This window comes from Argentina anserina, chromosome 3 (genome assembly GCF_933775445.1).
Source record: "Argentina anserina chromosome 3, drPotAnse1.1, whole genome shotgun sequence".
Taxonomy (NCBI): domain Eukaryota; kingdom Viridiplantae; phylum Streptophyta; class Magnoliopsida; order Rosales; family Rosaceae; genus Argentina; species Argentina anserina.
Genome location: NC_065874.1, coordinates 8,606,541 through 8,623,598, shown reverse-complemented (window position 1 = coordinate 8,623,598; position 17,058 = coordinate 8,606,541). Strand labels below are relative to the sequence as shown.

The 17,058-nt window shown below is 36.7% G+C and overlaps 2 protein-coding genes across 6 annotated transcripts; both read right to left on the bottom strand.

Moving 5' to 3' along the window:
• Window positions 1-187: 187 nt before the first annotated feature.
• On the bottom strand, window positions 188-5,573 carry LOC126786973 (probable LRR receptor-like serine/threonine-protein kinase At1g56140). The gene is made up of 9 exons (XM_050512924.1): window positions 5,414-5,573; window positions 4,269-4,285; window positions 2,476-2,671; window positions 2,220-2,378; window positions 1,877-1,995; window positions 1,535-1,745; window positions 1,210-1,441; window positions 926-1,076; window positions 188-735 (listed from the first exon to the last, which is right to left on the bottom strand). The coding sequence occupies exons 1-9, from the start codon at window positions 5,571-5,573 to the stop codon at window positions 370-372; spliced, it is 1,611 nt and encodes a 536-aa protein (XP_050368881.1). The 3' UTR covers window positions 188-369.
• Window positions 5,574-7,537: 1,964 nt separating this feature from the next.
• Window positions 7,538-17,058, bottom strand: LOC126785969 (probable LRR receptor-like serine/threonine-protein kinase At1g56140). 5 transcript variants are annotated; one of them, XM_050511659.1, is made up of 24 exons: window positions 16,759-17,058; window positions 14,963-15,143; window positions 14,797-14,868; window positions 14,641-14,712; window positions 14,456-14,527; window positions 14,158-14,229; window positions 13,725-13,796; window positions 13,541-13,612; window positions 13,317-13,388; window positions 13,156-13,233; window positions 12,976-13,047; window positions 12,670-12,741; window positions 12,516-12,581; window positions 11,680-11,745; window positions 11,427-11,471; window positions 10,824-10,888; window positions 10,358-10,731; window positions 9,887-10,082; window positions 9,628-9,789; window positions 9,297-9,415; window positions 8,954-9,164; window positions 8,613-8,844; window positions 8,328-8,478; window positions 7,538-8,124 (listed from the first exon to the last, which is right to left on the bottom strand). In XM_050511659.1, the coding sequence occupies exons 1-24, from the start codon at window positions 16,916-16,918 to the stop codon at window positions 7,735-7,737; spliced, it is 3,144 nt and encodes a 1,047-aa protein (XP_050367616.1). In that variant the 5' UTR covers window positions 16,919-17,058; the 3' UTR covers window positions 7,538-7,734. The 5 variants fall into 5 exon arrangements, with proteins under 5 accessions (XP_050367616.1, XP_050367619.1, XP_050367617.1 ...); XM_050511662.1 differs by lacking the exon at window positions 16,759-17,058 and adding an exon at window positions 15,905-16,235; XM_050511660.1 differs by lacking the exon at window positions 16,759-17,058 and adding an exon at window positions 15,222-15,488.

The following is a 17,058-nucleotide window of genomic DNA, read 5'->3' as shown; positions in this document are numbered from 1 at the left end:
CACGTAATAAGACAAAAGAATGGCTCCTTCAGGTAAAGGTGCATTCCAGCCGTTGCACATATTTAAGAATAAGAACAAAATGGCAAAAAGAAAAGAGTAAAATAATGAATCACAATCTCAAATTATTTTGCACATATTTTTATATCCATTAGAGATTATGTTGTATTCATCTCTCAATGATGTTCATGAATCACGACCATCTTCAATAACTTGCAATTCCTTTGATTACAGATTCACTCGCTCACAAAAAAAAAATCCATCAAAATGAATAAATAACAAGAAGATTTTGTCTACATGATTTCCATCAGAACTTACTATTCAATCGCTCTGTGCCACATTTAATTTAATAATTCAATTCCTTTAAACTTCTCAGCGACCATCATTAACAGTACTGTGAATCAAGGGATGAGTGGCATTTGTAGGTGTTTGCGGTGCATCCCCTACTATGCTTGGACTAGCCGATGAGTTGAAAAGGCTCGAAGAAGTTCCTTGAGTTGACATACCAAGTGATATGTTTGCGGTTGTAGCATCATTGAATTTCCAATCAGTCAAGTACCAAGTGATAGCTCCTGTAAGCATTCCCACAACACCAGACATTGTAGGCCGCAACATCAGTGATGTTTGAGTGCACAAGAGTCCTATCTTCATTATACGTTTTGCTTCTTCCTCATTGAATTCGGATAATCTATAGTCCACTAGTTCGACTTCACGGTTGTTTTCATGCAAGTTCCAAGCCTGAGAAGCAGAAAGAGAATCATGAAGGATGAAACCAATGCAGAAGATACCAAGAGAAGGAATGCTGTGGTGAAAACCAGATTTTATTAGAAAAATCGGTGAGGTGAAATCATATGTAATGAACATAGCCAGGATTAAGAACTGAAAAGCCTTTATAAAAGATCAACAGGGAACAAGACAAAGTCCTTACCCATTCCAGAAGATAAATCTTATCTTCTTCCAAACTTGGGTCAGAATTTGGCCTACCACTGAGAATTTCTAGAGCTACAACACCAAATGCAAACACATCGGCCTTTTCTGTAAGGTGTCCACGCATGGCATATTCCGGTGCAAGATACCCTCTGCATCATGGACAGTTGTAAGTACTACTTGTAACTAACTAACAAAACTTATTTGTATGACAAAAGGCAAATAAATTGAAAATCAAAGTAATACAAAAAGAAAAACAAGTTGACTAGATCTCATAACTCTTACATTGTTCCCGCAACCCCGGTACTTATGTGGGTCATTTTATTGTCATAAAGCTTGGCCAAACCAAAATCTGAAATCTTGGGGATGAGATCAGAATCGAGCAGGATATTACTGGCCTTCACATCTGTATGTACAATTCGAAGCCTTGATTCCTCATGAAGATAAGTTAAACCTCTAGCTACTCCCAAGCATATGTCAAATCGTGTTGACCAATCGAGGTTTAAACTTTTGTTTCCTGTTTCATACAAGTCATAACATGAAATCTTTTAAATGTTACGTAAATGATATATTAAAGAATAGTAATAGATCAATTATGTTGTTTTCATACCAAATAATGCATGATCAAGACTACTGTTTTCAAGATACTCATAGACAAGGAGCCTTTTAACTCCCTCAGCGCAGAATCCATACAAAGTCACAAGATTATTGTGTTGTACAGCAGATATAGTGGCAATCTCAGTTACAAATTGGCTCTTTCCTTGGTGGGATGCTGCAGGCAATTGCTTCACGGCAATTACTCTTCCATCATGAAGGGTACCCTATCAATATTAAAATTCCAAGTGTTTAGGAAAACTAATATAAACTTGTTCAACTTCTCAATCAACGAGTAATCATTTACGGTTGACACGTTTGAAGACATGCCATGCCCTTGATTATAGCAGCAACTTACTTTATAAACAGGTCCAAATCCTCCCTCTCCAAGCTTGTTTTCTGGACTAAAGTCATTTGTAGCCGACTTCAGTGCAGAATAACTGAAAGTGAGCGGTCCAATATCAATCCCCAACAGCTCTGCAAGTTAAACAGAACACCATCATGTGACTTTCTGTATATCTACTTAATTAAGCCTAGAGCATCTACTATAAAGTTACATATATAGCTGGTAGGCTTTTAAGCTTTCTTGTAAATCAGATAGAAAAATACTCATACATACACAAATGCATGCATAAATTAAGAATTTGACTACAAAGAAATTAGTCAAATACCCTTTGTTCACAATAGAAGTAACAGTTTACCTTCGACATCATCAAAGTTGGGCCTTTTTCTTCTTTGAACGATGTAGAAAGCTACCATCATCAGAATTAAAACTCCACCACCAACAACAATCCCTACTATCAGCCCAGTCCTAATCTTCTTATTAGTTGGAGTGTGGTTACTGACAGTAGGTTCAAAATCTGTAGAAAAGCTTTGGGGTCAACAACATGGAACAACATTGAGAAATATAAAATAGGATGTTCCTAAGTTGAACCTTAAATTTCCACATTATATTACCTGGTGTAGCACTAATGGCTGAAATAATAGGTCCATAAGTACCCTGCGCAGGTACACAGCAAGTCCCCTTTCCAGCCCAAAAGAGTTGGATTTCAATGTAGTTTTCTGAAACCTGAACTGTGTATTCCTTCTGAACAGCTACTTTAGATCCCCCTGCCTCTTTTCGTATGTCAAAATTCTTTAGAACAAGATTTCCCTGAAAACAGAGATTAATTTTACAGAAGATGTGAGAGATTACACTTAACTTCGGTTATAAAGCAGTATCCCAAGAAATGAGATTTTGAGTCTTGTTAAAACATTTTTTCTGTCTTCGGACGTGTTGGCAGTATCGGAACTAAGCCTTGGCCGGGTGACAGTTACGATTCAGTTAGAGCTCTAGTCTGTCTGTCGGTGTACTGCATGAGGGGTAACAGATGGGTTGCCTGGGTCTCATGAGTACCCATATTTTTGTGATATTGGGTAACAGATGGGTTGCCCAGTATTTGACGGCGTACTGGATGAGGGGTAACAGATGAGTACCTGGGTCTCATGAGTACCCATATTGTAAATGTAATTTGGGTAAACAGATGGGTTGCCCAATGTCTCATGAGTATACATATTTTCAGATATTATTGGACATTCAGATGGCATGGGCTGTCTTGTGTCTTATGAGTGCATTTATATTTAAATGTCATCTGTATTTTCTTTTGTATACGATGTGTGTTATACTGTTGGTTTACTCATATGAGCTGCAAAGTTTACCGGGTTTGTGTTTACAATCCCGGTGCACATATTCGATGATGTATGAGATAGTTCTGCAAGTGTGGATTAGCATAATTGGAGGGTTAATCTGAATATTTTTGAAGTTTATTATTTCTATTTGTGGTGAGAATTGAGAGGGTTTACATTTCCATTTGTTATAATACTTGAATTATAAACTGGTTTTGTAATAATCAAATCGACTGATACATACTATGAACTCAATTACGATATAATGTGACTATACGATGATTTCAATATGTATTTGAGATTGTTTTAGACTTTTTCATGACTTCGATTTCGAGTTTATCACTTAAAATTTCGGAATTGTGACATAAATGTGATCCTTTCAGCTTTTAGTGTTCTAATTGTATTCTATGTTTATATATATCAACACTTCTCAATGTGATCCTTTCACACATGCAAAAGAATAATTAATATGAATTTACTTTTAATAAAAATTCACATTAATTAATATATCAATTAAAAACGTATAATCGCACGCGTGAACGCGACCTTTCACACGTGCATCGCACAGATTAATTGAAGTTTCCCACTGAGTGGTGGTAAACAAAAACATATTTTATTTGTTGTTATATGTTTTATTTTATTTTTTTGAAAACTTATTCATTTTTATTTTCATAATGCATACTCTTTTTGTGTAATTGTGTTTAAAAATAGTATTTTAGCCGAATCACTTTTTGGTGATTTTTTTAAGTAATGACTTTATATAGTAGTATAAATAGATAAGGTGAAAAGTTTTACCAAATGCAGCCTTACCACTTACCAGTATTTAGCTTGGAAGGTGATTAACAATCAAGATTCTTATAATAATGAATCTTTTTTCTTTTGACAATGGTAAAACTCTCGTTTGAGTCGTTTCTAAATGTATTACATTATTTATGTACCCAAAAAAAAATGTATTGTAAATAATGTATACCTCAACTAGTGGTAAAAAGTCAATTGGCACGTCGATCAAGGCCGCTCTGTGATTGTCTGATTTTTGGTTATCTGATCACACTCGTTAAATCCATTTGAGTGATTTGACAACAAACCATGCAAGTGACTCTACCTGATTAGTATACATCAACCAAATCTACAAGAAATTAAGAGAAAAATTGTGTCGCTACTTTTTTTAGTTTTCATGAAACAATGTGAGCTCCGTATCAACTAGTCCTTTTAAGTACCGGATGGAATTTCGATCATATAAAACGAAGCGTGGTTATATACATATATATATAGGCCGCTTCAGGTGCGGACGTCCGCACCGTGCGGATTTGCCGATTCCGACGACGGCATGCCGCAACGGCGCGGCGGACCAGCACAGCCGCACTACCCACCTCCCAGCAATCTAGTCTGTACCGGCCGGAGCTCCATCGGTGGCCCACGATGGCCGAAATCTGTAAAAATGAAGTTTCTGAGCAGATTCCGACGATTTCGCGATTCCGGCCGCTGTGGGTCGCCGATGGAGCTCCTACCGGCACAGACGGGACCACCGGGCGGTGGGGAGTGCGGCTGTCGTGGTCCTCCCTGCCGTTGCAGCCTGCCTTCGCCGGAATCGGCGAATCCGTACATTACGTAAGGTACGGACGTCCGCACCTGAAAATTCTCCTATATATATATATGTCCATATTATTAATGGTGAAACTATATTGGAGTATTGGTCCAGACCCCTTAGGTTTTCCACATACAGGGTTTACTATGTATTAATTTACATTTTTTCTAAAAAAAAGTATTAATTTACATTAGTTGGTTAGATTTCATATTTTTATGAGTAGTGGATCCCTCCTAATAAAATTATCCTCAACTACTTATTAATCGATGTACATTGAGAAATAAATTGCAAAAAAGTTCAACATTGACTCAATAATAGATGACTTTCGGAACATGCAAGAACAATCGAGTTTTGTTTGATATATGGTTAATTTGATATTGTATTTTATTAAACTTGTATGAGTTTGAAATTTAATTTAATTTTTAATTGTTGAATTATTAGTTATCGAATATAGTTTAGAAAAAATATTATATTAGGGTTTCAATTTTTCAACTTATGATCGTTGATTTAATACATTATATCTGAACCCCAAAATTAAATCATGGTTCCGCCGCTGATTATTATTCCTCAGCATGCATTGTTTCGTCAATTGGGAAATAAAGGCACGTACTTACGTAGATATAGGGAAGAGAGGGAAATAGAAACCTTCAGATGGATCTGTGGTGGCTTGAGGTTGAGATGAGGGAGCTAGAGAAGGAGCCTGAGCTTCGGTTACACCAGTAAGGCCCGAGATGAAGCAGTACATGGCAGCAGCACACCAAAGAAAGACCAGAACAGACGACGATGACGATGAAGGTCCCGACATTTATATATGCGGCGGGAACCCAAGATTACTACAAGCTAAAGAGGGATCGAGGTTGGCTGTAGATCGATGGAAGATTTGCAGGTTATCAACAAGGTTGAAATAGAACGTAGACGACTAAAGCCCACTTTCCAAAGGCTGATAACAACGTTGCGATAATAACTGCACCAGTTAGATTATTGATTGCTGTATATATAAACCAGCTGTGTCACATCAAACGACACGAACCATATAGATATATATATATTATCTATATTTTATATACTTGAAGCAATTAACAGCTTGGAAGTCTTCGGAGAATAGTCTTATAATTCATGTGAAAAATAAATAAGAGAATTTACAATGGAGATTCCCCACTTGAATTTCATCAAAAAATAGGTGTTTTCTGAATTCTTTCTAAATGACCTTAATTTTTGTTATTTTTAAATGTTTCACGTTATATAATTCAAACAATGAAATTCTTAATTAATGTGATTCAAATTTATTAAATTTTTATTTTTATTATCTTATAATTTATATGAAAACTTAAATTACAATATCTAAACACACGGTAGAAATGCAATCGGTCAACATTAAGCAAGTTGATATGTAAAAACTTAAATCTAAGCCTTTTTCTCTCTCCCACCGACAGTTCCTCACTTCCTCCCACCATTACAAACCTTAAATCTAAGCCCGTTTGTTTCTCCCTTCCAGCAATCTTAATCTTGTTATCATATCCACTTATATCTTGCCCCTCAACAACATGATGAGATTCCTTAGGAGGATGGGGATATCATGGAAGGTAGGGCTGGACCGGTACAGTTCGGTTTGATATTTAGCTTTTATTGATATCAATATTGATGCCGAAATTTTATTTTGTTTCAATTTTAGTTCGGTTTGGTAAAATTTACACTTTGCATGTATTTTTATATATTTAAAACTATTAGCTAATGTAAATTAATATTACAAGCTTACAAAAGTGCAATTAGGACCTAAAACGCTAAAGAAAACATTAAAAATACATAGATTTGAGATACATTAGTACGAATTATACATGTACCGAATTGAACCGTTTACAAACTTTACAATATTAAGTTTAGTATGAGATGAAAAAAATCACCGATTTGTCCCGATCCGTCAATATTTTATACGGAACGGTCGATGTCAGTACTATTTTTCGGTAGCAACTCCCGGCCCTAATTGAAGCAAGGTATTAAACTTAGTATTGAGCAAGGTATTTGCTTACTGGGTACCCTCATTGCCGAAGTTGGTTGGCATCAAACTCACACTAATGGGTATGTGGAAGAGCCTGGGTGAAAGAAAAACACTTATTCCACCACTGTTGGGTCTGAGAAGTTAGTTGTAAGCTTATCGATGATAGGCCTTGCCCCTTGGGATGTGAAGGGGCTCTGCTTCTCCATTCTTCATTGGCCGAGATCCTTATCTCTGGATGAGATTGATACCATGCATGAGGGCAACCTACTGTATCAGGCTCACGGCATTTTTCAGGAGCAGTTGAAGGAGACAAATGGTAGAAAATTGGGGAGTACTCAGCTGGGTTCTGTCCTGGATCCTCAAGTTGTCGGTAATAGGGAATATCTACGTTTGAGGATCGATTTTGATGCATCTAGGCCAATCTGGGGCTACTTCTTCTACCAATCTCAGTGATGAGTCAAATTAACCCCAATATTTTCGAATTATAAAGAACATGAGTGCACAGAATCTCCATGTTTTATCGAATGGCAATTGAGTCATATGTCAGTGAAGGAACATATGAAGCTTATATGTTTCTTTTTGTGCACTAGTATCCCCTGCTCATGCTTTGTTACTCGAAATACGAATCAAAAACCTCTACAATAATGTAAGAATGAGAACAAAATGGCAACAAAATATAAAGAGTAAAATAATGAATCACAATCTCAAATTCTTTTGCACATAGTTTTATTTCCATTAGAGTGTAATAAATAAATCTCAAATTCTTTGTTCACTCGCTAAATAAATAAATCTCATAAATCTCAATAATAAATAACTTACAATTCCTTTGATTACTGATTCACTCGCTCACAACAAAGTCCATCCGAAAGAATAAATAATAAGATGATTTTGCCTACATTATTTACAAACAGAACTTACAAATCAATCGCTGTGTGCCATTTAATTCAATAATTCAATTCCATGAAACTTCTCAGCGACCATCATTAACAGTACTGTGAATCATGGGATGAGTGGCATTTGTAGGTGTTTGCCGTGCATCCCCTACTATGCTTGTACTAGCCGATGAGTTGAAAAGGCTCGAATCAGTTCCTTGAGTTGACATACCAAGTGATATGTTAGTGGCTGTAGCATCATTGAATTTCCAATCAGTCAAGTAACCAGGTCTTGAAGTAACTGTTGTCACTTCAATAGCTCCTGTGAGCATTCCCACAACACCAGACATTGTAGGCCGCAACATCGGTGATGTTTGAGTGCATAAAAGTCCTATCTTCATTATTCGTTTTGCTTCTTCCTCATTGAATTCGGATAATCTGTAGTCCACTAGTTCGACTTCACGGTTGTTCTCATGCAAGTTCCAAGCCTGAGATGCAGAAAGACAATCATAAAAGATAAAACCAATGTAGAAGATTTCAAGAGAAGGAATGTTGTGATGAACACCAAATTTTAAGAGAGAATCGGTGAGGTGGAATCATATGTAATGAACATAGCCAGGATTAAGAACTGAAAAGTCTGTATAAAACTAGGAGAGGCAACGATCAACAGGGGATAAGATCAAGTCCTTACCCATTCCAGAAGATACATCTTATCTTCTTCCAAACTTGGATCAGAATTTGGCCTACCACTGACAATTTCTAGAGCTACAACACCAAATGCAAACACATCTGTCTTTTCTGTAAGGTGTCCACGCATGGCATATTCCGGTGCAAGATATCCTCTGCATCATGGACAGTTGTAAGTACTACTTGTAACTAACTAACAAAACTTATTTGTATGACAAAAGGCAGATAGATTGAAAAATCATAGTAATACTAAAAGAAAAACAAGTTGACTAGATCTCATAACTCTTACATTGTTCCCGCAACCCCGGTACTTATGTGGGTCATTTTATTGTCATAAAGCTTGGCCAAACCAAAATCTGAAATCTTGGGGATGAGATCAGAATCGAGCAGGATATTACTGGCCTTCACATCCCTATGTACTATTCGAAGCCTTGATTCCTCATGAAGATAAGTTAAACCTCTAGCTACTCCCAAGCATATGTCAAATCGTGTTGACCAATTGAGGTTCAAACTTTTCTTTCCTGTTTCATACAAGTCATAACATGAATTCTTTAAAATGTTACGTAAATGATATATTAAAGAGAGAACTCATTAAAGAATAGTAATAAATCAATTATTTTGTTCTCATACCAAATAATGCATGATCAAGACTATTGTTTACAAGATACTCATAGACAAGGAGCCTCTTAACTCCCTCAGCGCAGAATCCATACAAAGTCACAAGATTATTGTGTTGTACAGCAGATATAGTGGCAATCTCAGTTACAAATTGGCTCTTTCCTTGGTGGGATGCTGCAGACAATTGTTTCACGGCAATTACTCTTCCATCGTTAAGGGTATCCTATCAATATAAAAACTCCAAGTGTTTAGCAGAACTAATAGAAAATTGTTCAACTTCTCAATCAACCAGTAATCATTTACGGATTAACATGTTTGAAGACATGCCATGTCCTTGATTATAGCAGCAACTTACTTTATAAACAGGTCCAAATCCTCCCTCTCCAAGCTTGTTTTCCAGACTAAAGTCATTTGTAGCAGACTTTAGAGCGGAATAACTGAAAGTGAGTGGTCCAATATCAATCCCCAACAGCTCTGCAAGTTAAACAGAACACCGTATTGTGGCTTTCTTTATATTTACTTGATTACGCATAGATCATTTAGTTTAAACTTACTATAGAGCAGGTAGGCTTTCACCTTTCTTGTAAGTTAGGTAGAAAAATACACAAATGCAAGCAAAAACGAAGAAGTTGACTACAAAGAAATTAGTCAAATACCCTTTGTTCACAACTTAAGTAACAGTTTACCTTCGACATCATCAAAGTTGGGTCTTTTTCTTCTTTTAACGATGTAGAAAGCTACCATCATCAGAATTAAAACTCCACCACCAACAACAATCCCTACAATCAGCCCAGTCCAGTTCTTCTTCTTATTAGTTGGAATGTGGTCACTGACAGTAGGTTCAAAATCTGTAGAAAAGCGTTGGCGTCAACAACATGGATACACTTTGAGGAATAAAGAATAGGATGTTCGTAAGTTGAATCTTAAATTGCCACATTATATTACCTGGTGTAGCACTGATGGCTGAAATAATAGGTCCATAAGTACCCTGCGCAGGTACACAACAAGTCCCCTTTCCAGCCCAAAAGAGATGGATTTCAAGGTAGTTATCTGAAACTTGAACCATGTATTCCTTCTGAACAGCTAGGAAAGATCCCCCTGCCTCTTTCCGTACGTCAAAATTCTTTAGAACCAGATTTCCCTGAAAACAGAGATTAATTTTACAGAAAATGTGAGAGATTACAGTTAATTTCAACGCATTATCCCAAGAGTTGAATTTGATGTTCTAAATTACTTAATCTAGGAACTAGGTTCCGGAAAGTGATTGGATTGGACAAAAGTCAGGTTTTAAATAACATGTTTGTGATGTAATAGCAAGTTGGAACAAAATATTATCAATTTAATTATTCACAGACATGTTGGTCATGGGAATTCAGAACATATAGTTGAAAGAAAATCTCTTAAGATGATGCAGACCTGGATATAAATATCGAACACACGTCTCCCGAGACTTTTCCATGTAGAATCTAGGATATCTTGTTCTGCAAACTGTAGGTTCACTGTGTAGTTACCATTCTCAAGCCCCAATCCATAATATCTAAGTGATGAAGCAGAGAGCCTCGCAGTCTGGAATAGCTCAGAATCTAGAGTATTCTTGAATTGAGACGTGGACAAAATTGTGTACTTAGGATTGTTGTTGTTTGTGAAATACCCCACATTGCTAACTGCCCATCTGCTTTCATCATTCACAAAATATGTAGCTGGACCAAGGGTCTCATTATCCGTCTCATACACAATGCTATTAGAAGATGTAATCTGAGGACCCCCACATTTGATAGCGAAGTTAGAAACTGCAAAAGGAAAGAAAGACTCCCCTATCAGAAATGATTGCACAGGCATTTCAAGTAATGTTAACAACATATAAGACGTTCACCATACTTACAAATTCCAGACCCCCAGTTGCAAGGAAAACCTCTTTGAAGGCAATTCAACCCTGAAGGAAGATCACTGAAGTACAACAAAAAAACTAGTACAATTTATTTCCTTGCTTGATAATAAGACAAAACTTTATCTCTACTCACCCCAACTTTTTCAGCAAAAAAAAAAACACTCGAATGGGAAATATCTTTGTCAACTGAGTCAAGTACAAAGAAATGTTCTTTATGCCTAGAATTTCTTGACTAACACATTTATGTTTCTAGGCATAAAGTAATTGATATTGACCTTCCCAAAGGAGTAAGAAATGTGGAGAACAAAAGGTTTAATGACTTGCTTGGTTACAGGTCATATAATGAGGGATAAATTTAATTTATGTTCTCATATTGACGTAAGATGTATTTAGAAATCATGTGATAATAAGGCTAATGAGGGATTGACATTGTGATCCTGAGTCAAAATTGAAATAATGAGAAATTTGATTCAGGATCTAAGCCAGTACCACATGAATTTGGATGAAGCATCAGTTGAGAAACTAAAGTACAAAAAAAATAACTCATATGCATAACCATATGTTCACAAATGATAGTGAGTGCACTGCAAAGATCACCTGCTGTTTGAACTGTCCAGAGTGAAGTTGTTGGCGACTAAATTACTGCAGATACACCCAAAGAAATTCTCAATGTTAGTGTCATCGTATAAAAATGCATAAAGCCAGGCACACAACCACAACAAAGTTACGATTGCTGGAAAAGTGACACTTAAGAAACTAAAAAAAATATTTATAGATAAGCACATTTGTTACAAAGCTATCAAAAAGAATCATGTACTGAACAGATAAACATGGCAATACCAAGACATACAGCTGTAAACTTGTTCCATTGACCCAAGATGGAATGCTCCCAACCAGATTATTGTATGACAAATCTCTGCATACATGTCACAACAAGTACATCAATTACATAGTTCATGGAATAAATATATTAAAACCATGTCCATTAATATAATTAAGGCATCTTTCAAGCCTATATATACTATGATATATGATTTTATACCATATAATTTAAAACTAAAAGTCCATTTCTCCATGATTTCCCAGGGACCCACAAGATTATAGTTCAGGTTTCCAGCAATGAGAATCCATATTTTGAGAAAAACAATTGTCCTGACTGACTGAAGTAGGACCAAGAATGGGCTCAACCAACTTGAGGGGACAACAACAGTGGAGTAGTATGATACTGAATAAATAAATGCAAGCAGAAAAAGTAGCCACCTTGGGGGTGACCATAAGAAAATTAGCTGGAACTCATTGCTACTTACTATGTTCCTTCTCATAATGTTAACACATAGTACTGGTACGATAATGGTAGTGGTGAGAAACATATGTTCACTAGATACTGTATTTTTATACACAAAACCTGTACTTTATAGTTCCAGGCATTTAGTACAAATTATAACTAAAGAACAGGATCATCAAGTAGTGAGTTCAATCAAGAAGATTATGAGTCAATTAGAGAACGAGTGGGAGAAACCTTCAAGTTCATGCAGAAGCTGATATTGTACAGTTCAGACAGAGCCGAAGCAAGTATACTCTATTTATCAACATAGAATAGAGTTCATCCAACAAGCATATTTATCAGAAAACTCCTAGTGTAATGAATTAATGATAATGTTCAAGGAAAACAGTTCAAAGACTTACACATTGAGAAGAGATGAGCTTTTAGATTCAGGGAGAGTGCCATTCAACTTATTGTTTCCAAGAAACCTACTCATGAAGTCAGAAATGCATGCCTCAATTAGTAAGTGCACATTTAGGAGGAATATAAAACAACTAAGAGGGCTCGAGATATTACAGGATGGAAAGAGAACTCAAATTAAACAGTGAGTCTGGTATTTGTCCGGTTAGATTGTTGAAGCTCAAGTCTCTGGTAATCAAATAATAATAGAGTTACATACTTGAAGGAAAAACACAGTAGGAGGTCAAAGTTCTGATAAAGAAAATGCCATTAACTAGATGGATCTAAAACTGGTGAAATTCATTATTAACAGTACAATTTTCAGTTAATCAAAATTATACAATACAAGTTTCATTACAGAATACAGAAGGAATCAAATGACTTTACTCAATATAATGGTCTCAAAATCCATAAAAAACTTACAGATGAGCTAATTTTTGGTATTCGCCGATATTGGAAGGAATAGAATCAGAAATGTTGTTATTTCTTAACACTCTGCAGGATGTCAAACCATTTCTTAGCATAACTTTCCATATGTTACAAAAGCATATCAGTTGGATCCAGAAGTTGAGTACTCAAATTTGAACAAGATATTCTCCTTACAAGAGATATAGAGACTTCATATCCTTAATAAATCCAAGAGAGGAGCTCCCATTGGTAGTAGATAAGTCAGTAATTATCCTATTATCACATCACACAGGAGATATTAGCTTTGTATAGATGTTTTAATAAACATATAATGACCGATCGATCTAGGAACTCACAGCTCTGTCAGAGAAGTCAGATTGGAAAGTGCAGATGGTATAGGACCTTCAAAGGAGTTTCCTTGAAACCTCCTAACAAAACATTTAGCTTCCTATTAGTGGGAAAATATATTAATCCATCATAACCATTAAGCTTAAATCCTAGCTCTGTGATGAACCTTTATGATTTAACTGCAGTGCAATGCCATAAATTAAGATTAGAATATTTATTTAGAGTAGCTTACAAGGAAGTAAGCTTTGACCAATTTCCTATGAAGTCAGGTATACTGCCAGAGAGTTCAATATCTGATGCCCAACTGCAACAAACACATGTAATCCTCTATGAAATATTACAAATAATATATCTACGGCATATAATTTCTTTTTTCTTTCATTTGGTGAAAAGAAAGAGGTTCATAAATTCCTCACACTGTCTGCAAGCTTTTTAGATTAGCAAATGTTGATGGAATCTCACCACTAACTCCAGAACTATCAAGGTAACTGCGAAAGGTAAAGCAATGAATAATTATCACTTCAACAACGATATATTTTTATAAATCTTGAGTTAATATATGCTGAGCAGTCATTAAGGAATAGATGAATACTGTCAAAAATAAATCAATGTTAAACTTTAGTGTCACTGAGAATTCTGTCAGCTTTGTTTATTTGTTTATATCCATGGAGTCATGGACTACCTATGGATTTGTGTTGGGGTATTACATGTGTGCACAGTGCATGCTATGCGAGTAACAACTCTGGTAACCGAGAGTACACATTGTACATATTTAGGATTATATGAATACAGATGGCCGCCTCTCATACATCAGCTATGAAATGGAATTTAAGAGAAAACAAAACTTACAGTTGTTGTAATTTTGTTAAACTCCCCAGCTCAGCTGGCAGAGGACCAGAAAAGTTGTTCGTCCCAATAGCGCTACAAAAGTGACAGCCAGTTAGAATTTTTATGAATATCTTTGAGAGGTTTAGATTATTAATATCACGTACAAGAAGGTTTAAGACAACGATTACATGTTTGAATAGTCATTATATTGGAATGACACATTGTACCATATTATAGTAACCAATATAGATAAAAGATTGATGCTGAGAACATGACATCGGTCATGTCAGGTCCCAGGCTTCCATATGAGAAAACTCACAATGATATTAATTCAGTAAGTTCTCCAAGTTCCTTTGGTAGCTCGCCTGACAAAGCATTAATGCCGAGGCTCCTAGCAATTGAAAGTAAAATAATAATCATGAACACCAAAACGAAAAACAAGGATACACAAGTATCACCATATTTGTGGAATATTGCGTTCAAATAAAATTTAGAGGGGCTTACAAGTATTGCATGCTAGTTAGATTTCCAATGGAAGCAGAGAGAGGTCCTGTCAAGTAATTCTGAGCCAAATTACTGAAACAAGTTTACAAATTAGGTTAATAAACGTAGCTAATGAATGTCAGTCTAACTCAAGCACAATAGTTTAGAATATCATACAGATTGAAAAGGTAGCTCAGTGTCCATAGCTCATCCGGAAGTACACCAACAACATCCATGGAATAAACTTTCCTGCAAATGCAAATAATGATCATTCCAAGGTGTGATTCTGAAGGTAAAGTATGGCTCTTTTTGAAGTAAAGACAGAAAGTAAAAGAAATATTACAGCTGGGTAATGTGGCAAGTGACATTATCAGAACAATCACATTTGATGAAGGGGTTGTAATCCTCATTGTCGAATTTGGTGGAGTCAATTGCAGCTCCAGTACATGGGTCTCCTGTTGTGTTCCACTGCTTCACATCGGCCTCAATCCCCCATTGTGCAAAGATTGAATTCAAAGCTTTCACTGCAACATCAATGGTAAATAATCAATATATCACTGAAATTAACAAAAGGGTTACTTAGTAGGTATCAAAATCCAAACTTGCAGATGACCCAGCCTCAAAATCCAAACTTGCAGAGCCACACAGCCTCAATAGGAGTGAAGGGTTGATGAGGACCTCTACTCCCAATCCTCCCATTGCCAAAAATGGTTTAAAGTTGTAACTCATCAAACGTTAAATCTATTGTGGGGGTGGCGGTTGCTCTCCCAATGACCGCAGCAGAAGAACTTTCACTGTAACTATGGTGATGGGCTGATGGCTATAGTTCTAGCGAGAACACTCTCCTACTACTTGACAGTTCCCGTGAAAGTGTCAGAGTAATAATCCTTCTCAATAACCGCGTGATTTTTGGCCAATGTATTTTTACCACTTACCAATCATACCACTGGTCAAACACGAGATTCTGACACGCCGGACCTTAGTACGCGATGTTTAGTTACATTCTAAGTTTCTAACAAACGAGCGATAAAATCACTTATGTTACACGAACTAAAGAATTATAAATAAATAAAAACTGAACCTATTTAGCTGTAAAATTAAAAACCTCCAGTGATGAAAAATTATCCAGACAAGTTTATTGACTCTCTGGTGAATATTTTTTCCCTCACCAAAATGTACGAGTGACGAAAAACTAACCTGACAAGTTTAGACGCCTTACCAATTCACAAAGCCCTCTACATTTTTTTTTTTAAAATAGCAACAGAGGTATATCTGGAAAAATTACTTGCGATTTGGCGAGGGAGCATCTACCATCACACTGCCGCTTAAAGTCGAACCAACAGAGGTACTTTGGGCGCCTCTAGTTTGCCTCCTTCGATTGTCAACCAAGCCCGTTGCCTGGTCTTCAAAGCTCCCCGTCATGCCGCCTCTTGATCCAACACCTGACGCCGCCTCTTCTACATACACATGCATCCCCCTGGCCTATTTCCTGCCTAACAACTCCTTCAGAACCCATCACTTGATGTCATTGATGAACCAAGAGCAGAGCACGAAACCACCCACACCCCCAACCTCAAAACCACGAACTTCGCTCCCACCAAAGAGAGCGTCGTTGCTCAGAGCCATACAAATGTTGCCCACTCAATCGAAGCGCCACCGTTTTCACAAACCCTATAAAGTATTTTCGCTTAGAGCTTTAAGAAGGACAACTGGGGAGTTTTTCTATTGTTATTTTCTAGAGGTGTATACTCGCGTCTCGCACGACTTCTGGCTTCTAAAATGAACCCCTACTTCTGCTTTTGTCCTCTAAAATCCGGAGCTTCTTAAATAAGCAACTGACTAAAGTGTTAGTATCAAAAAAACTGACTAAAGTGTTTACTGAAACCCGGCTTCGCTTATTATCACATGAGATGAAAAGCTTTACCAAACGCAGGCATATATATATACCACTTAGCGGTCTTTAGCTTGAAAGCTGATTAACAATTAAAATTCTGATAATAACAAATCTTTTTCTTTTGAAAATGCTAAAACTCTCGTTTCTAGTACTATCCATAGTGTTATTGCTCTGCATACACTGTTTCGTTAATTGTTATATCAAAGGCACGTACATAAGTATAGGGAGGAGAGAGAAATAGAAACCTTCAGATGGATCTGTGGTGACTTGAGGTTGAGATGAGGGAGCTTGAGAAGGAGCCTGAGCTTCGGTAACACCAGTAAGGCCCGAGATGAAGCAGCAGATGGCAGCAGCACACCAGAGAAATACCAGAACAGACGACGATGACGATGAAGGTCCCGACATTTATATATGCGGCGGGAACCCAAGATTACTACAAGCTAAAGAGGGATCGAGGTTGGCTGTAGATCGATGGAAGATTTGCAGGTTATCAACAAGGTTGAAATAGAACGTAGACGACTAAAGCCCACTTTCCAAAGGCTGAT